This window comes from Oculina patagonica, chromosome 2 (genome assembly GCF_052425735.1).
Source record: "Oculina patagonica isolate OP01 chromosome 2, crgOcupat, whole genome shotgun sequence".
Classification (NCBI taxonomy): domain Eukaryota; kingdom Metazoa; phylum Cnidaria; class Anthozoa; order Scleractinia; family Oculinidae; genus Oculina; species Oculina patagonica.
This window is the reverse complement of record NC_135759.1, coordinates 26,916,435-26,938,164: the sequence shown is the minus strand read 5'-3', so window position 1 is coordinate 26,938,164 and position 21,730 is coordinate 26,916,435. Positions and strand designations below refer to the sequence as shown.

The following is a 21,730-nucleotide window of genomic DNA, read 5'->3' as shown; positions in this document are numbered from 1 at the left end:
ACTTTAACTTGTCAAAGTAAGTGCAATTTCACAATGGTGAATATCAGTACAGTATGGGGCCCAGTTCTCGGCCGGGTCCAGTTCTCGGCCACTTTGTGTTTAACGCGTTTTTTCACACTCCAGTTGAATCAAAAGAAAAAGGTATTTCCTTCAAACGATAGACTGATTCATGTGCTTTAAGTATCTTGAGTTTGATCGTTCAATTCGATATAGAAAGCTCACACGTCGAGTTTACGCGGAGGTAGGTGAATTTGCATTCCCGAAAAAGTTGTTTGTTTACGGCTCCAAATTCATGGATGTAGTTAAATTCGTATTTTATCCAAAAGCCCCCACCATACGAGCTAATTTTTGGCATGTGAAACGTAGAATAATTCAGCTTTCTGCTTTAGTTAACTTTTCGTTGAACCGTTGTATTTTTTGGTCTTAATTTACTTCGAAATTTTTTCTTGCGACGTTTGCGGATTTGCCAGTTCTCGGCCACCCTGCTCGCTATCACAGCTTAGCGCTTGGTTTTTAATATAATTTCATCTGCTGCTGCCAGAATGAAAGAAATAAATGTTTTAAAAATAAAGTTCAATCTTATCTCTAAGTTTTGAGCTGACTCTTGTCTTGTCTATTATTTCTACAACACCTAAATCTTTCAAGACCTTTTCACTGCAAAATAAACCATCTAAATGCACGGGTCACACAATGCGGTTGTGCCAGAACCTGCACATAGGCAACTTGGCGCGTTAAAATCCTTCTTTTCTAAAGTAAAACAAAGCATCATAAAAATAATTTGGGATCGATATAGTATAAATAGGTTTACAGAGTGATTTTATGACTGTGAAAATTAATTGAGCATTTTTTTTTACAGATAATTACGCACAAGCTTTTTAGTGGCCGAGAACTGGGCCCACAAATGGAGCTTTTATTTTTATTATTGCTCGGGCAAATTAATTTTTGACCGGTCGATAGCTTTACACCAAAAAGCTGAATAATGTAGCTAGCTCTGGGAGAAATTTCAAGTTCCTGCGGTTCTTCTGAGGTAAGAAATACAAGTTTACGTCAAAAGTGGCCGAGAACTGGGCCCCATACTGTACTTTGCCCCGTAAGCTTTTTTCTCTGTCCTTCCGCCGAAGCAAAAAAACACAACCTGATTACACATTAACCCAAAAGTCGACCAAGTGTGCCTGCAACGATTTCCTGTCAAAACTAAAATGAAAACCATTGCGGTATGCGTCACCCGTAGCGGTTTTGTAGCAACCCCAAGCTATCCCCGTCTTTTTGGCCGCGCCAGGAGACTACGCTCTAGGACGACCAAAGGGTAAACTATAAATCGGCCACGCCCGATTAATTATTCGTGTTACCTACATCACAATTTCATATATATTTTCTAATTCCCTGACGAAGCCATTGGTCGGCGAAAGCTGGGAATAAAGTACACAAAAGACAGCCGCTTAAGGCTTTCCACTACTGACTGATTAAGCTGTCAATTCGTTGTGATCTTCTTCCTACTGCCTCCTATATAAACGCACGCTAAATGGCATTAAATGGCAAATAGCCGGTTTTCGAGCAATGACATAATACAGACACTGACTGGATGACTGAATGAAAAGGCATCTGCGCGGCATCATGGTAGTTGTATCTAACAATAAGTCCCGACTTTGCAATGTTAAATACATGTACCGTGATTCCCTGCGCCTGGTACGTCGCATAAAGGGAACTGGACGGTTAATAAAACAAACTATTTCCAGGATAAAATACCAGTGCATTCTCCTTTTTGCTTTTTATTCTGTTTCGATGGGCAATCTTTTTTTTTTTTTTTTTTACTCGTCAGATTGCTCGCAAGTCACGTGCGCAAACAACGGAACGTGCTTTGAGACTGCAGTTGGTGCTATTTGTAACTGTACAGATGGATTTACGGGTCTCCACTGTGAAATACGTGAGTAAAATAGAATAATGTTACAATTATGGGTATTTGTTTTAGTCCAATACACGCAATGTTCAAGGGTTGAGACACTCTTGATCAATAACTCCAATTTAAACATTTACACAATCACGTTCTGTGTCTCTTACAGATTTTCCTAAAAATTTGTGTACAGGTGGTCAATCTACTATACTTGAACATATCAAAAAATGAATACCAAGAGTCAATCTAGATTTCGAGAAAATCAAGCTTGTTTGAGAACAAAAGAAAACGTCAATGGTTGCTATGGTAATCTTTGTGACAAAGTGACGGGTAAAAAATTAAAATTTGGTCATATTTGATCATTATGGTGTATTTTTGGTAGAAATCGAACATTGGCTTCCTAGATAATTTTAATTTTCAAAACAACCACCCTTCGGCTAAAAAAACTACATCGAGCCTCCTTAACTTAAGTCAACGTTTTTTTTTTTTTTTTTTTTTACCGTTTGGCCACCCAACGCAAGGCAATGCAATTTTGCAGTTAACTTCAAATACTGAATTGCAGCGCGTGGCATTTTGAATGGCAAAACTTGCAAACTTGTGAATTGCGACTAAACTTGCGTGTCCATTTGGCCACCCAACGCAGGTCTGTACGCAAGTTCAACTTGCGACTACTTGCGTCCACTTGCGCTGCCGTTTTGCCAGGGCTTAACGCTCTTTAATAAAGAAAGAAAGTATGAGCGGTAATTGCTATTTTTGTTTCATTTCAGCGACATTGAACCCGTGTCAGAGTTCTCCGTGTGAAAATGGCGGTAAATGTTTCAGTAATGATTCTTTATATCTCTGTGCCTGCCCCAAAGGACTCACGGGTCGACGATGTGAAGAACCGATCATAGCAGGTAAAATGAATTTGATGAATAAAGTTACGTCAGTAATCGCAAAGGTACTGTCTTAAAAAACGGTATTAAAACACCGATTCTCAAAGAAGAGTTACTAGACTTATTTTTACCTAGGGGTAAATTTGTTGAAAACGTAAAGGGGCCAAATTACTAATTAAAAGAACGAAGACCTAAAAATGTAAATTCTATCACAGGCTTCATCAAATCGGACGTATCTGTTTTCTCCGACATTATAAATGAGAACACATCCGATAAAAAATCCTGGGTAACGACTTAAAAAGAATTACACGTGTTATAATTTTAGTGTTAATGATCAATTTAAGTCTATATTAAATGAATTATTTCACAGCCATCAATCCTTGCCAGAGCCGCCCGTGCCCAAACAACACATCTTGTCGTCACAACAAAACACATTACTCGTGTGTTTTAAATGACATAGAGACCACAACCATCGATCATAAAGGCGCTCCTCTAAAGAACAGTGGAAAGATATTTTTTTGACCTTTGCCTAGCACAACGACGCGACATTAATTTGTATTTTTCCAACAAAGTTTTGCCCCGCTTGCCGACCACTCAGGTCTTAGTCATGTTGCCTAGGACTTTCATATTCCTGTCAGTGGCTTCCTTGTGGATTTCACCACTGCCATTCATCCGTGTCATTTGAGGTGACTCCGAAAGGCCACGGCACACAGTTTGGCTGTATCCTCTGTTGCTGTTTCCGTAAAAGAATGTTTTTTTTTTCAGGACAGGGTTGTTGGCCCTGTGCCAAATTCCCAACCTAGAGGACCAGGGGATCACTTTTTGTCAGGTCCCTACCCCTTGACCTGTCCAGAAAGGGTGGCCCTACCAGGAGTACAATACTCCAGCCGGCACAGCTCTCGGGGTTGTTGGGACACGCAAACCATCCTACCACGATAGTGTAGTGGCAGGGTGGTAGAGTAGTGATTCCATGAGGGACCAGGCACCAAATATTTGTTTGTGTATTTGAAGTTGAAGTCCATTAGAATTTTTTTTATATACAATCTCGTGTTGAAGCAACAAAAAAGTATGAAAAATATTTTGAATTCAACCAGAAACATAAACCAGATTCCTTGTTTTCGGTTTAACCCACTGGCATCTGTGCCAGCCAAAAACGGCGTGAACGTTGCCATTTGTTCCACTTTTGATGTCATCATCTTTGACATCATCTCTGCAAGTGGAAACCATCATTATAATGATATCCAGATAAGAGTGAATGATTCAGTTAAGCTTAACATACCCCAAAAATGCTTAGAAATTTGAGTGAAAAATTAAAGGTAAAATTTGCCTCAACCACCCTGGGCTTCTCAGTGGCAAGATTTTCTTGTTTGGATGCTGCTTTCTCGGGATCTCTTGAACTGCAGGCAAGCGTAACGGAAGGCCAAGAACTACAGCAAACAGATAAGAAAAGAAAAGTTGGAAAAAGCGAGCGCCTTGCTAGTTTGTCTTGGTTGTCAGGGAGAGAGATCGAAGCGATGGCGAAACGCTTTGCGACAGTAGGACTAACGGAAAGCAATTTAGAAAAAATTACTAAATGATAAGGAAGCCAAAAACACAAAACAAGTAACGAAGACAGCTCAAACAGTTCTTAGCGACTACCTGAAAGAGAAGAAGTTAAGCGAACCTCAAGAGGCAAACTTATTTTCGCCGAAGCTCGGAAGGCAGCCGGAACTTCTTATTCCATGTGCACATTGAACAGCACCAGATTTGGACTTAACAGACACCTTTTAGTTCACTCAAGGCTTCGATATTATAAACGACCCGGAATTTACCGAGGCTAACAAAGTTTTTAGCGCAAAGTGTGTTGAGTTGAAACGACAAGAACGCGCCAAAGTTGAACACACGCCGCCGATATGCGGAGAAGATCTTCCAAGCTGTACGAAAGCGGCGTATTCGACGTTAACAGTCTTGCAACGCTGCAAAGAAAGTTTTTTTCGAGGTGATGCTGTACATTTTACCTGTTAAAAATTTTATAAATTACTTTCATGAGTTTTGAAAAGTTTTCAAGCCAGTGTGTGGTTGTTGTTAAAGTTGATTACAAACGTGTCTTAAAGTGGCTTTTCTTGTGTCACCATCAAAAGAAATTTTTAGTGTGCATTTGTGCTGGGCACTAACAATATCTAATAAAACAATTATTAGATTCGGTTTTCGCATGATAGCGAAATTATCAAGGCCTCGGTTTGTATTATCCGCCTCAGCCTTCGGCATCGGCAGATAATACAAACCTCGGCCTTGATAATTCTCGCTATCATGCTCAACCTCATCCAATACTTGTCAATTGTTTCGTTAAAGCCGCTGTTACGTGACGTCAATCGTCCAATAATAGAAACGTCTTCCAAGTTTGGTCGGCGCTAGCCGGTTAGCAGGTATTAAACAGGAATTGTAAACCAATCAAAAATGAAAAAATATTTTGAATGAATAATAGTGGTAATGAAACTGCAGTCAGTAAAATATAACAGAAAGACACCAATTTTTATACTTCATACGTCAGAATTTCGAATAATTTCGTCCTCAAGGGACGAGCTCGAATTTTAAACCCCTATAAATACCGTTTTAGCAAGTTGCAAAGTTGTCACCAAAACTTTTCATGACTACTATCAAGGGAATGTCCCAATAGAAATTTCTACAGTAGTGGTTTACTTTCAGCACAAAACAACCACGGGAGTGCACTTGCCCCCAGACTGTATGTACACTCTGATCTCTAACAAGAAAATCCCGTCGTAGCATAAATAGAGAAATTCACTCTAGAATGGCCATATTTTTTTTCTTTACGCCAATAGTTTATACAAAGATATGTTATTCACCAAAATTTCAGCTTCCAACGAGCGCTAAAACCCTACGAAATCCTTCTCTGAAGTGGCTGGTAATGTATGCGTGACGTCAGAGCTCAGCTGAAGTTTGTCGAGACTCGAAATTCCTTGTTCCTTTGTAGTGGATTTTGTTTGTCAAAATGCCTGTTTGTGCAGCTCCATTTTGCCCAAACAGAGCTCTAAATGAGTGACTTCTTTTCACCTTTTTTCAATATCTAAAATAACAATTGCTCAAGAATGGCAATTGCTCAAGAATAACAATTGCTCAAGAATGACGTATTTTGGAGCCTCTGACGTCATTTTCTCCCTATTTGCAACCAAGCCTTGGAACAAGGTTGTTTAATGGCGGCCGTAAATTATCGTAAATAAACGTTTAAATAAAACGACTTCTGAAGTTCGTAATGGATTGAAAATTGGCAAGGTGAGTAAGAAAGTCTTATTGTACACGAAAATGTAAACAAATGGAAATCGAAAATTTGATCATAGTGGCACTTTAAGAATGGGCAGGAAAGAAACATTCCTGCCAAAAAGGACGCAAATGTTTGCGTGTTCCGAACACTTTACGGAAGACTGCTTCGAATTGAAGCTAATAGTTTTTTAAGGAGCTGCGTAAACAGGCATTTTGACAAACAAAAGCTACTTCAAAGAAACAAGGAGTTTCGAGTATTTAAATTTTCCCACCAAACTTCAAGTTGAGCTCTTTGACGTCACGCATACATTACCAGCTCCAAGATGGCGGCGTTCAGTTCTCGAGGTTTGGGCCACTTCAGGGAAGGATTTCGTAGGGTTTTAGCGCTCGTTGGAAGCTGAAACGTTGGTGAATAGCATACCTTTGTATAAATGTTTTATAGGCGTTAAGAAAAAATATGGCCATTTTGGAGTGAACCTCTCCTTTAATTAAAAAATATGAGGGTTTATATGTAAATGTTATGAAAATTAATTAGCATCGCATCATTTTCTTTCAGATAAATCCACAGCAGCAGAAGACATCTTTTCCACTCCCTTCATTGTGTTACTGTCAGTTTCTGCAGCAGCCGTGATGCTTCTTATCGGTGCTGTTATTTATCTGATCTGTCGAATCCGAAGGCTCCTCAGACCACAACCCAGTAACACAGAGATGGCTTTAAGCAACTTTACTTACAATGCTGATTCCGTAATTCTTGACGAAGAAGGAGCCAACCAGTGCAACGATGTTGACCTTAGCACAGGAACAGCTTGAATGTTAAAGCAAAAGAGAATACTAATAATAATAATAATAATAATTTATACTTTAACAGGGTGACCCCTTCAGTCGCAGGACTGGTATCAACGGGGGCCCTGTATATCAAAAAATAAATTTAAATAAAAGAGAGTATGTATAAAATATATATCTATAAAAAACTAACTGCGTTAAAAAGATATCGCTAAAATGCTTAAGAACTTAAAAAGCTTAAAAAATAATAGTGTTCTCATAAAAAATTGAATTGCGAATTTAAAATGTTCTAAAAATAACCTAAGAATAAAAAACTGAAATAGCCTGGAAACGTTCATTTGGTTGTAAAATCTTAATCTTAATGTCTAGTGCATTTATTAAAACATGTTGGTTGTCGTTCTGTCTTCGTAGCATGAAATAGTCTTTAAAATAACAAGGAACGTCTCCGACCAAGCACTTGTTAACTAACACTGCACAGTCAGTGCTTTTCCATAGTTTTTGTAATAGGCGGCCAGCGTAGGCTCTCGAGTATTGTTTCCGTTATTTATGAACAGTCTTCCCCACCTCTGCCGTCAATTGCATGAATAACACACATTACATGAAGTAATCTCGTACCCAGATGGCCAAGTTCGTTTAATTTGACATTCTGATTGGTTGATGAACAGCAACACCATTTGCGCGCGGACGATGGAAATTTTGTCTTGCCCGCGCGCACCGTAAGGACGATACGAAGCTAATAAGAAAATATTTGGATTTAAACGCTTTTATAAAACGCCGTTAATAAAGTGAATTAGCTACTAATACAGACTGCAGTTCAAGTTTGTTGGTACAAAATGTTTTAAAATGACCAAGTCCGTGAGTAAAAAGAGTTGTGAAAATCTTGGCAAATCTGACGCGCCCAACTAGCTTGTACGCGTCAAACATACCGCGCCCGTTTTTTTTTTGTTTTTTTTTCTTTCACCGCCATTGACAGCTGGGTTGAAGGTTTGAATTTATCAGCAGAACATGAGTTGCGGCTTTTTTTCTTGTCCGACTCTATCTCAAGATTATGTTACTTGTCTTTCCTTTTATAAAAAAGTCGTTCATGACCTACTTATAACGGTCAAGTGAGCTTTTTATCCACCTAATTGCCGAACGTGTCTAGTTGAAGGTTAAGAAAAATTTTAGGTACGATATTAAACAAGAAGAGATAAGAAAGAGCCGGCAAGGAGGATTTAACAGCGACAGCAGAGAGGGCCAACATAACTCCAGCATCAATGACACGAGCCAGTGAAGAGCATAACATGGATTTAAGACGGAATCCGCCAGGACTTAATTAATTGGACAAAATCATGTACCAAAAGTTTCTACATCTTATTGCAAACCTGTGTGTTACTGTTTCGAATATCTTATCAAAAGAAATCATTTCTTACAACACTAAACATCGAAAGCAAATTTCGAAATTTTAAGAAATTCCACTGAATCGCTTAAAGATGATTTCCAATCCGCACTGCGCAGTCTTCGCCTGAAATGTTTATGTATACACTGAGCACCGAATGTAATTTTCGTAAAAATAAAGTTAATGTATGTAATGTGTTAAATTGCGCAAAAGGAATTTTAAGCTAATGAGAATACGGCATTTACATGCCACAACAGGGTAGTTTTAATGAACGTTTTATAAATGCAGGAAACTGCTTTTGTTAAATATATTACTGTATTTGATTTTAACTCATAATTTCGTGTTTGAGTAATTTCTTGTATTGTTAATCGTATTTAGTTTAGACCGGGAAGAGTCGAGGTTGCAAGTTGCAAGAATAAAAAGTAAAAACTAAAGAAGAATATGTTCAGTTTGAAAGTCGTGGAATGGAAAATGTATGAGCTTGTGCATGTATAACTATTTTAAGTTTGCTTTGTTTCCAAGCATGTCTTATCTTAATAAACAAAAAATGTAACCAATGGCCTTTGTACTGAGTTACTTTTAATTTGGTCTGCTCTAACAGTTACCAAATGTATAACTGTCGGCTACTTCCATTTCGGGTCGTCGACCCTTAAAACACTGTACAAAACTTTTCGCTTACCTTCCTTTCCGTTTTTTCAAGGCAAGGGCTGGTTTCCGCCCTTCTGACGTTTAAAGTGAAGAAACAAACTGATTACCTTAAAGGGGATATGTCGCGGCTTTTAACAAGATGTTTGAACAAGCAAAATATATATTTGTGTCGCAAAAAACCTAAAAATAATAGTCAATTTTTGTTAAATATTGCTATATTGGAGCACTGAAACTGTTAACGAACGTCGTATGGCTTGGATCGAAATCAATTGCAACTAGAAAACTTGAGGCTTAACTTTTCAAGTTGTTTCCACGCATCTTCAAAAATTCTATATTTATAGCCGTAGCTTGATTTCTATCTGCGAACGTATAGTATATCTTCCTTAACGTGTTGAAAGATAATGTTTTTCACGGGTCAAGATGCCTACCACTAATCAGTTCCGAGCAAAGAAATTTCAAAATTTTCTGGGGGAGCATGCCCCCAGACCCCCTACAGTCGAACATCTCCTGCCCTCAATTTCTAGTTTCATAAAAGCAAATTGCATTCTGCGTGGCCTCCCGACAAGCAAAACTTTTCTTCCCATACGCCGGTGGTTATAGAAAATTCCCTTTCAAGTCTTGCCTCATTCTGGCTTTAATATAAAAACTTTGACACGAACATTTGTTCTTTGTAAAACATTCGATATAAAGTGCTGTTAACAAGTGCATAGGGTGAAGAAAAGAATTAGTATAACATGGTATAAAACAGCAGTACATGGCATTTGATTGTAGCCATCCTTAATATTTTTTTTTTTTAATGTAAGATGGACTGGTCAATAAGTAGGGGTGGGTGGGTTTGAGTAGAAAGGGGGTGGATCATGTAGTTCTTACTGAGTTTTTGAGGGGGTGGGACATCTTGGTGACTTCAAACTGTTATAGTTACAAAAAAATCCCCAGTGGCATTCATCAGTATAAATGTCTTGATGTGAGCAGTTTTAGATGTATTTCTAGGCATTTCAGAAGGCCCTAATATAAAAATTTTCCTTGGAAAGCATAGACCCCCGGACAACCCTAGATGGCTTTAGATGGCTTGTGATTGTAACATCGGTTTTGGTAAACTCTTTCCAGCCGCCACTTTTACAATTGCTCCGGTCCACCCCCCAGTACGTATTGACCAGTCCCTAAAGGATAAAATCAATGAATTAAAACAATTTTTTTGGAAATATTTACGCTATTTAGCAAATCGTCGACAAAGCATCATCTGTCGAAAGCATGGTATAACAAGAAGCTTAGGAAGCTTGAGAAGCTTAAAATCGGGCGGTTAATAATAATATTTAGAAAGGGGGGTACAGTACAGTAAACATCACTGGAAAAAACAGTCACTTTAGTAACACTCAGTGGGAGGTTTGCGTAAGTCACAGTCTGCATGAGCTGTATTAGTGTGTAGAACCCTAGTAGAACGTAATATCTGGAATGTTTTCAAGATTGCATTATTACTAAATGACATAATGTTCTCAATTTATAAATATATTTCGCACAATACATGTAAAAATAAACGATTGAGCTAGACGACTAGAAAATAAAATTTTTCAACACTAAGCAAAGTGCAGTCTTTTCGCAATACTCTTTATCAGGTAACTACTATTGTCAAGAAAATGGGCACAACTAGTTGTCCAATGATTAGGTATTTGTTTCATACCATTACTGTAATAGCAACTGATGAAGAATAGTAGTACTGACCCAAAGTATAAGGGCTGGAAAATACTGAAAACCATTTCAGCTGCGTTTCAAGAAATCCAAAAAAGCTTATGTTTTGTAGTATTTTGTTAATTTTGGGCGATTTTGTCGGGGAGGCGATAGATTTTCTCAAAGGATTAGTTAAATTTAGACAAATAAGAAATATTAGAATTTGAAGTTAAAAATTGGCCGACGGACACCAAACAGTCCCCTGACAACCTGGAGTGCGCTTTCGAGGGGGTCAACTGTTTGATGGTGTTTCCATTTTTTTCTTCAATCCCTTCTTTAAATCTCTTAAAATTTCATTCAAATTCAGGTAGAAGTCGTAGAACCCCACCTTAAGTTTTGTTCTTGTGAGAAAACAACAGAAGTCAAAAAGTTGCGTGATATAACCTAGCATAGATTTTAATTCTCCCTCCCTTTCCCTCTCCTTAGCCTTTTACCCCCACCTGTCCCTCCCTTTCTACTTCCATCCTTCCCCTCCCTCCCCTCTCCTGCAGTATTTTACTCCACCCTATCCCATCGAGCTTTCTACTCCAATTACCTCCATCCTCACCAGCGTTTTGGGTGAATTTAGATGCTTGAAAATGCTTTTTTCGGCCTTTTTCATTCAATTCAATGTTTGCATACATTTCCTGACCGTTTCAGTACCCTTTTTTCTTGGTTTTTCGTTTGTGCGCGTACTAATCTGTGCCAAGCAATTAGAGAATAACAGAAATTTGCCTTAATTTTGATCTCCTATACCAAGACCATAGAGTATAAACCGCTAATAAAACAAAACACACTTGATAATAATTCTCTGAGGTTATACACCTTGCAGTATTAACGTACTTACGAACTTGATAACAAGGCCCATGTCGTAGTAAGGATTTTTTGAAATAAGTTCACAATGGTTTGTTCCCAAAACGTTTTTTACTTTACAGAGGGTCTGTATATTGACCTGTAACTTATATATCGTATTGAAAAATTCAGAACGAACCGACTTCTGCCCGCTACCATATGTTGAAAAACTTAGCTTGTTCGAAACCGCAGCAAAATCGTTAGAGACAGAAAAGATACAGCCGTTTACTGGCAGTCTTTGAAAATCCTGAATTTCGTCGAAATGAGCCAAAATAAAGTTTTCAAATGTCCTTTATCAATATGGTTCTTATCTTCTTATTCAATCAGTCTATGTCCTGCTTTTATGCAGTACTGTCCAACAAAGATTTCAATTTCCTCAAAGTTTCGGGACGATTTCGTGCAGAATGTAATTTGATTAAGTGAATGTTTTCACGTCTATGAATACTTCAAACAGTGAATGAAAATGAGAACCACTTTCAAATAGTTAATGCATAAAAAATAACAATCAGATCAGAATACAATGATTATTAATGCAAGGTCTTCGCTATTATGTCTCGGCAGAGAGTTTCCCTAATGGTCGCGGGTTTCAAGTCGCGTGTCGCGGGTTTTAAATAAGTCGCGGGTTTTGAAAAAGTCGCGGGTTTTGAAAAAAGTCGCGTGTTTTTAAAAAGTTGCGAGTTTTCGATAGAAACCAATTATTTCTCAGTAAATTTCATTCAAACAAATTTAAACTCGTTTTCTTGGGAACTACGTTACAAAGGAGCCAATTACTTTGCGGGTTAAACAATCAAATTACGAACTTCGGAACAAACTCCCCAACTTTGGTCCGGCTAAACTTCCCAAGTTTGCAAGTTGAGGAGGAACAAGACATGTTGCTCGAAGGTCATGTTCATGTCGGAAATTCAGGTGAAGAAAACATGGCAGCAGCGGTAATGTTTCAGCGATTCCAGTGGCTAGAGTTACAAAATATTTGGTTCAGTGAAGTTGAAGAGCCTGACGACGTTTCGCATGACGGATCTGCCGATAAATAAATTTTACGTCGGCTGAAATTTGGTCAAATTTAACTTTTTATATACAGCAAATACATCTTTAAAATTTTTGTGAGGCTTTAACTTCAATGTCAAGTCTTCTGCGTTTGTAAACCGAATGAAACTGGACGGCTTTACCGATCTTCACGTGAAATTAATTTTATACAAATGCGAAAGAGTCAGACAAATTTGAATTAAAAGTCGCGACACGTTTACGGCTCAATTCTATTTTTATGGTACGTGTTTTCTTCCGATGGTTTAGCGAAGCAAAACCATTTCTGTCAACATAACTACAGAAGGGTTTTTAAAATTTGCGCCAGTTAAAAATATTTTAAAGAGTTTTTGCCACAGAATACTAGTAAAATATATTTATCAACCATACGCGTTCAATCATGAATACTTTGGTTCAACTTCATGATCGCTCGCGCGCAACGTTGTTTTCAAACTTAAAAGCTTGATTGCAAATCATGCAATGTTTGATACCCAATTTGAACATGTTTTTTTTTTCAGGACGTGATGCAACGGACGGTATATGTAATCCTTATCCTTATACTTACTGTAGGTCAGAACGTTGATACCGACGCCGTGCTTGTTCAAACAACTATTTTGAAACTCGAACAGCTAGAATCGCTGAAATATTTCTGCCACCACTTTGTAACGTGTCTCGTTCCTCCTCAACTTGAAAACTTGGGAAGTTCAGAAGTTCAGTCGGCAAAGTTTGGGAAGTTTGTTCCGAAGTTCGCAATTTGATTGTCTAACTCTGAACTCGCAACGTTACTTCGTAACGTAGTTCCGAAGAAAACGCGATCATTTTAAAACCGGCGTCTTTACAACCGGTTTAAATTTGTTTGAATGAATTCTACTGAGAAATAAATGCATTCTATTGAAAACTCGCAACTTTTTAAAAACACGCGACTTTTTTCAAAACCCGCGACTTTTTCAAAACCCGCGACTTATTTAAAACCCGCGACACGCGACTTGAAACCCGTGACCCGCGACCCGCGACCCGCGACCCGCGACCATTAGGGAAACTCCTCGGCAGAGATACTTCTTTTTTGCGAGTTGCCCTAATGGTCGCGTGTCGCGGGTCGCGGGTTTCAAGTCGCGTGTCGCGGGTTTTCAATAAGTCGCGGGTTTTCAATAAGTCGCGGGTTTTGAAAAAGTCGCGGGTTTTGAAAAAGTCGCGGGTTTTGAAAAAAGTCGCGGGTTTTGAAAAAGTCGCGGGTTTTGAAAAAAACACGCGTGATTTTTTAAAAAATGCGAGTTTTCAATAGAATGCTTTTATTTCTTAGTAAAATTCATTCAAACAAATAATCCAGATGCAAAGACGCCGGATTTAAAAATGATCGCGTTTTCATGCTACGGGGAGGGGGATGGTTGAGGGAAGTCGAAGTCTTATTTCTTGTTTGCTTTAATAGGTTGTCTAGCATATCTTTAGTCTGAAGTATTCGATGATATCTTGTATTTATTTAATTGTTTATTTATTCAGTCATTTATTTATTTATCTATTTAATTACAGTAGTTAAACTGAACTTTCTCTAATGTTTGAAAAGACTGCATTATAGTGAATATAACGAAGAATAATATCTACACGTTGTAAAATTAATGCGAATTTTCGCAAAGTTTAGTTTACATTTATATTAACGCGAATTTTATTTCGTTGTGAATTTCAAGTTTGTGCATTAAAACATTTCTTTGCGCAGCCTGCACATCTCACGTAATAAAACAACCACGTTCAGCACCGTTACATTCAAGAATCGAAAAAGATATTTTTAAATCAACTGAATGGCAAAATGTAAACCGACTCTGACGGAGAGGCCGATTTCCTCGAAGTAAAGGCATCTTTAAAAAACGATGCTGTAAAAAAACCTTTAAATGCATCGTTTGTAAAAATGGGAAGCACCTTCGGTTTTCCCGCCTTTCGATCTGAAAGCAAGAGCCCGGATGATAGTGTGCGCCGGTGCATTGTAAAATTACGCATTCTAGATTTCTAGAATGGAGAGAATGGAGATTCAGCAGAGTCAACAAGGAATGTTTAAGCTTCATCAGCGACTGAAGAAATGGGGTTTTTGCATTTCCTTCGATCCGAGAGGGGATGGCGATTGCTTTTATACGGCGGCAGCCCACCAACTAAGTCTGGAGAGAGAGCAAGTCAAGAGGCTCGTTTTCCAACACCTCGAGAACCATCAAATTGACGTAAGTAGGGCTTTAATACGTAAAGCTTGTACTCCGCTGGTAAAAAGTATAGGATACTTATAGAAATACAGCTTCGTAAGGGCTCCCAAAAGTTCCGAAACGCGTTATACGCTCACTTCTGGACAAGAAACGAACGAGCAAACAAGTCAAACATGTGAGCGCCAAGACAGCGGTGGTGTACAAATTTGTGGAGAATTTTCTAGACGGTTCAAAACTTAGCTTTGCCGACTCCAGTTGAGAAAATTTTACACTAAGTTTACAAAAAAAGCATATAATTGTAATTATGTGAAAAACTCTTTATTGAAAGCAACGACAAGAGCACTGTACGTCGCGTTGAAAATTTATTTTGTTAGTTAAGTCTTATCACTTCTCAATAAGCGGCAGTATTTGAAAGCGGTAATAAGCTTAAACTTTCTTATTATTTTACGAAAACGATGAATGAAACTTAGATCTCCCTTAGATGATCTAGGGTAGCCCTTTTACAGCCTTTTGTAATTGATGTTCTTTCTCTCACATTATGAATGTAATTTGGCAGGAAAATGGACTGGACAGATTTGATTTCTTGTGTGAGGTCGACTTCCAGGATACAGTGAAACCGAAAACCTGGCTGGAAGCACTGGAAAAGCTAAAGAATAATTATGTGACCGACATGGTGATTTCTGCTTTGGCTAACGTACTTAACTACAAGATAGTTATTGTAACAGTACATGGGGTAAGTTGTCGTCATTATTGCACAGTGCTTTTACAAATTTATAACAATTTGTGCAAAACATGTAGCAAACTTGTTAAATGTGGGTCTACGACACTTGTTGCATTTATTTGAGTTTCAAACAAAGATTACATTTCAAATAGAAAACCATTTTCATTTATTATTATATTTGTGATTTTTTTGGTGGCAACAAGGCAGAGTGGTTTAATTCTAATTTGAAAAGCTCTGGTTGCCTGTAAAATCAGACATATTTATAATCTGGTTGGCCAAGATATCGATGTTTTCGTGTGGTTGCCATTAGAGACAGCACCAAAATGTATTGTTTCTTTAACTTTTCTGACCCCTCTTCAACCTGTCCACCCCCTACCCTCAGCACCACCACTACAAAAAAGTGTTTGAGGTCCACACTTTGACTCTTTTTCAGAATGACAGCAAAGATTGTATTAAGAACATTGAACCACAATCAGGAGTCAGCATTGGTACTCTTTTCTTTGGCCATAGTGGCGACCACTATGTTGTTATCAAGCCTTGGAAAAAGGTACAAAAAATAGCCTCAGCATTTTTAAAGCATTCTGCAGATTGTAGTGTAGCTTTTATTTTATTTTTTTTTTTCTAGAATGGTGGTAGTAGCTATGCAGATATGGCAAGGTCATCCCCTGACACTCAAAGCATTAAAGTTAAAATGACAGAAGAACCATCACCTCCAAAGAAGAATTATCAGCATTCTTTTGGTCGACAACACTTTGTTAAAGAAAAGGTTTGCCTGCTTTGAGTCTTAAATAAATTTAAAACATTCTTGTATCTTTTGATATTGGTGAGTTAGCAGAAAAGAACTGGATTAATACAGTTATACTTTCAGAGTTACAATAGTAAACAAACACAATTTAAACCCAATAATATGATCACTGGATCACAGTATTGGCAAGGCCAAGCCACAGAGACTTTTTTGAGTGTTTGCTTCTATAGAGATTATGTTATATACAATTTACTACCTTGTTTCTGATATAGGACAAATCTATGGCAAAACAATTATCTTGCCAGATTTTTTCCCTCTTACCAAATATTTGCATGTTTTAAACACAGACCCAGAACAGGCAAAGTAAGGCTCCTAAGATGGAATGGTGGGACGAAGAAGAATATGGTGCTGGGATACCTATATGGAAAGGTCAACCACTGGTATGTGCTACCTCTTTCATTAGTTAACTTTCATCAAAAAAACTTCTGTTGTGAAATTGGAGTTCAAGGCAGCATAATTGCTTAGCTGTGGTCACCCTGACAGACAAACACACAGACATATACAGTCAATATTTTTATTTTATTTTAGTGTATTTCTGGTACTTCAACATATTTTTATTGGGCAAATGTACTATTCAACTTTCTTGGCTTTTTATTTGGCCCCTAATCTAAACATTTTACATCAGAGATAATATATATATAGCATTTTAAATGCTAATTAACAAAACAGAATCTGTAAAAGAGATAATATATTCTCACATCTTCACTTGGAGGAGTTAATACAACTCTGAAATCAACATAATTTGCTACCTGTTTGTGTCATAGTTTCAGCTATTTTGTAAGGATGACAGCACAGTATCAAGTAAAGCTCAGGTCATTTCCATCTCGTCTGATGAGGATTCCTCTCCTGTGCATGTAGCATCTGTCAAGAAATCCAAAAAGAAGCAAGCATTATTGGTAAGTTGTCACAAGATGAAGAGAGTAAAGACTCATGTTTAATTGGTACCAAATTTATGAACTAGCATATCACAGTTTTTTAATCTCTGTCATTTACAGCAAGAAAAAGTTCCTGAAAGAAAGAAAGAATCCTGAAATCAATGTCCAATACCCCGAGTCAATATGCGGGTGTATAGATAAAATTGCGTGACATTTTTGTGCGTGCAGCGCGGAAATGAAGAAGTCACTCGCGAAGAGAATCTCAATAGAATCTTTGTAAATCAGTCTGAATCAAATAAACAGCGAACACAACAATCACATAACACGTTACAGAATATTTTGGATCAGCAAAAGGATGAAATTAGAAACTGTTCTACCACAATTCTTACCATCAAACCCTCAACGAATAGCAATTTGAAACCCGCATATAATTATAACTTCAATCAGATGACTTACCTTACAGCTTTTTGGCGCTCTCGCACTGTCTTCAAAATTACTGACCGTCTATCAGTATCTGCACTCCTCTTGAATCACCTATCGTGTCGATTTCGTGTCTACAACGATTGCAGCTGATTGTAAACACGTAAGGACTATTTTACAAGACTCATTTTAGTTAGCTCAAACTCAGCCGATATACTGTCTAAGTAAACACAACATGCTTAACAAACGCGTTTTTCCCAATACTTTAAGCCGTTTCACGGCAAGTTTGAACGCAGATAATCTTTTTCGTAACAGCAACTTAGAGCTTAGGCTCGATTTCCAGCCGCTTTTCGGAAAAATGGGACAAAGACCGGACTCGAGGAGGCGGCGGAAATCGAGCCTACTTAGAACTTGAAACACTTTTTAGTCGATTTAATCAGGGATTAGTTTCCAGTGCTTTTCGGCTCGATTGAAGGGAATTACAAGGTACGCTTACAAATGTTATATGAATTTGCCTTCTTTACAGGAGGAGACACGAAAAGATACAGATGTTATTGATCTGACAGTATCACTAGGTCAACTAAGTTCTACAGAAAACACACCAACAAAGCCGGAGCAAGGCAAAGATCTGTCACATAAACCTAAATGCAGTAAGGCTCTCTTCGAAGACAACTTAAGGTAGAGAATTGGTTCCCAGTAAGAAAATATTAGAACCCAGTCCACTGTTCCCTTTAATATTTTCCCTGACATGATATTGGCTAGTTCCCGGATACGCTAGCCCAATAGCAGTTTTCAGTGTATTTTATTTTATTTAGCATAAAAGAGCTTGCTGTATGACCCATATGACAAATATATAAAGAGAACATGCAGCACAATAGGAATTGGCCAATTACAAATGAGAAGATGGCTGCATGGAACTGTTTCGCTCAGAGTGGGTTCACTTAACTTCGGGGTTGCCTGCTTAGTTAACTAAATTATTTTAGCCAAACCAGTCAATTGTTTTTCTGCCTCACTATCGAAAACGGCAAGAAATCGCTACATGTAGCTGCAGTTTTGGAATGTTCAACTTATTTATCTATTGTAAATTGCATTCTTTAAAACAGAAGCGATGGCGGGGGCAAGGACATCAACAGTGACGAGGAGTTAAGCCACAGTATCTATTCTCCTAGCAGTGCCAAACTCCCGCGGAATAATCACACTACTGGCGGCAGCAGCAGCAACAGCGACGAAGAGTCAACCAATTACGAGGCTGACACCGTCAAAGCCAAAAAGGTTAAAAGGTTTGATCCTAGTTTATGGGAAGGAGTGGATTCAGTAAAGGTTTCCTATCTTCCGGCGGGCATCGATGGCCTCTGCGCTTATACCGTAGTCGAGGGCGCTTCCAAAAAAGTGAAAGTGCTACAAACGGATGGACGAAAATGGAAAAAAAGCTCTGAAAGTAGTTGGAAAGACCTAGGCGTGATGAGATATGCGGACTGTCAAGGCTCATTTACATGTGAGAACGACAAGTGCCCATACAGGATTCAGTACGGGGTAATTAACAGAACGCAAGTAAAGAAACAAGGCGATATGGCTTCCTGTAAAGTATGTGAAGAAGAAATGGTTTTTGTGGCATGTCCTGCACGACGATACCTTAAAATAGGTAAAAGGAACATAAAAGTTTTCCACTGTGGAGAACACACGTGCCCGATACAAGAGAAAGCTTCCAAGCCAACCGAACGGGTGGAAGACATATTAAGAAAAAATCCCGAAATGAAACCTTCCCAGGTACAGTCTGCGTTTGTCCTATCAGCGTTGAGAAGCGGCGAAGGTTGGAATAAAGTAGTAAATGAGGCATCGCAAATCTTAGATAAAAAATGGATTGAAAACCGGAAGCAAGGGCTCAAGAAAACAGCAAACCCTGCGGGAGAAAACTTCGAAGCTGTAGCAACGTTCAAAGAATATTGTGATAAAGAGGACCAGCTATTAGTTTTCAGAATAAATGATCGGCGATGTAATCCAAACTTACCGTCTTATGTCTTTAAAACTAGCAATGTTCGAATGCTGATCGCTGACAATATGAACAAAGAAGGTGACCACTTCATGAAAGACGAGTATTGTTACTTCGATGGTAAAGTAAAGAGATGCAAGAACTTTGTTACGCTTACTGCCAGCACGTACCATCCACTCCTAAAGCGACAGGTTGTACTGGCAGTAATGGAAGCTGAACGCGAAGATTCTGAAAACATTGCGTTATTTTGGAAACTATTTAATGAAGCTCTCAGTCAGGCGACAGGAACAAAAGATACCGTATTTACTCCAATCGGATGGTGTACGGATATGGCCGGGGCAAATATGAACGGCCTGGAGAGAGTCTATGGTAAGGAGGTTCTGGAAAGAGTTAAAAGTTGTGAATTTCACTTCAAAGAAAATCGTAACAAAATGGCACATAAATTAAAGGACAATGAAGATGCTCAACAGTTTAAAGGACTGTGCGATGCCCTACTGGTGGCACGAATGGTGGAGACGTATGGCTTGGCGAAGGATTCCCTGGACAGTTTTATACAAAACAAACCTGAAAGGTCGTTCCTGTCTTCATGGGTCGACTGGTGGCACAGTCGAAGACAGTTCATTTTCCGTGCTTTCTCTCCAAGTGAAGCAGCTCCGAGAATGAATCAAGCGGAGGTCATACACGCTAGTTGGTCTCACCGGGATCGAAGTAATTTATCTCTGCTCGATGCAGTTCAAGCGGACGTGCGAGACAGTGTCATGCTGGAAGCAGAACTCAAGGCATTTAAGTCAGGGAACACAAAAGGTGGGAGCGGCCCAAGCTATGGAGAACGAAGGAAAAAGAGTCACCAACAAGAGATCTCGCGAGCTACTCAGCTGGGCAAAGAGATATCAAAGCTAAGAGGTAATTTGGTGGATCCTTCTTCTGGACATCGGCCACCACAAGAAAAAGCCGGAAAAGGAAAAAAAGGTACTTCTCGATCTGTTCCAAAACGAATTAATAAACCAGGTCCTGCTCGTCAGTTGCACGCCAATGCTTCGCAAAAGGACACCGACCCATCACCGCCACATACGTTTCTGTCACATTCCTATACCAATCAGCCGCAACAGTGCACAAATCCACTGCAGACTTACCCCAACCAATCGCAACAACACGCCAGTTCGTCGCAACAGTGCGCCCATCCGTCGCAACGGTATGCTAGTCTAGCGCAACAGTATGATAACCCACCGCAACAGTACGGCAATCCACCGCAACAGTACGGTAATCCATCGCAACAGTACGCCAATCCACCGCAACAGTACGGTAATCCATCGCAACAGTACTCCAACCAACCGCAACAGTACGGCAGTCTACAGCAACAGTACTCCAACCAACCGCAACAGTACGGCAGTCTACCGCAACAGTACTCCAACCAACCGCACCAGTACGGCAATCCACCGCAAATGACTGCTTCCCCTCAAGCTGCTTTTCAGTCTAATTTGTGGCATTCTGGCTTATCACCACATCCTTATGAACTTATAGTTTTACCCAACAACGTACGAGTGTGCTACGGTTGTGGCTCTCTGTTTAAAGAAGAAGAGAGGAGTTCCCCGAACAATGTGGTGATTAGACATTTTGACCGCAGATTCATCCGGCGTAACGAGACAACGGGACAACCTGTTTTCTCTGTTGACTTTAAAAACACTTATTACCATCTAGATGTCTCACATGTTCGTCGAAAAAACCCCTATTTTGATGGCAAAGTCAATGTATCTATCGAACAATACCAGTCATTCGACTCTGCTCAAAGTGCACGCATTTCGTCAGGTAGTGGTTTACAAATTATGCTAACGTAGACAGTCGTCATTGGCATTAAGGTCCGGTAATACGGGAAACATTTTAGTCGAACTTGTCTCGCAACATTGTTTCGTTTTTTCTATTTCTAATGCTTTTCTAGTGCTTTAACTTTATTTCATAGCCTTGTTGTTGTTGTTGTTCAAACATTAGAGAAAGTTCAGTTTAACTACTGTAATTAAATAGATAAATAAATAAATGACTGAATAAATAAACAATTAAATAAATACAAGATATCATCGAATACTTCAGACTAAAGATATGCTAGACAACCTATTAAAGCAAACAAGAAATAAGACTTCGACTTCCCTCAACCATCCCCCTCCCCGTAGCATGAAAACGCGATCATTTTTAAATCCGGCGTCTTTGCATCTGGATTATTTGTTTGAATGAATTTTACTAAGAAATAAAAGCATTCTATTGAAAACTCGCATTTTTTAAAAAATCACGCGTGTTTTTTTCAAAACCCGCGACTTTTTCAAAACCCGCGACTT

At 38.8% G+C, this 21,730-nt stretch overlaps 1 protein-coding gene and 1 long non-coding RNA gene across 2 annotated transcripts; both read left to right on the top strand.

Moving 5' to 3' along the window:
* Positions 1–1,810: 1,810 nt before the first annotated feature.
* LOC144643880 (uncharacterized) lies at positions 1,811–3,233 on the top strand. The gene is made up of 3 exons (XR_013568989.1): positions 1,811–1,924; positions 2,659–2,787; positions 3,137–3,233. It is a non-coding gene; the product is annotated as an uncharacterized LOC144643880 (long non-coding RNA).
* An 8,748-nt stretch (positions 3,234–11,981) lies between these two features.
* LOC144643836 (uncharacterized) lies at positions 11,982–21,446 on the top strand. The gene is made up of 9 exons (XM_078503207.1): positions 11,982–12,041; positions 13,636–14,613; positions 15,149–15,325; positions 15,747–15,860; positions 15,939–16,079; positions 16,406–16,498; positions 16,883–17,014; positions 17,940–18,091; positions 18,517–21,446. The coding sequence occupies exons 2-9, from the start codon at positions 14,413–14,415 to the stop codon at positions 21,236–21,238; spliced, it is 3,732 nt and encodes a 1,243-aa protein (XP_078359333.1). The 5' UTR covers positions 11,982–12,041; positions 13,636–14,412; the 3' UTR covers positions 21,239–21,446.
* The last annotated feature ends 284 nt before the right edge of the window (positions 21,447–21,730 follow it).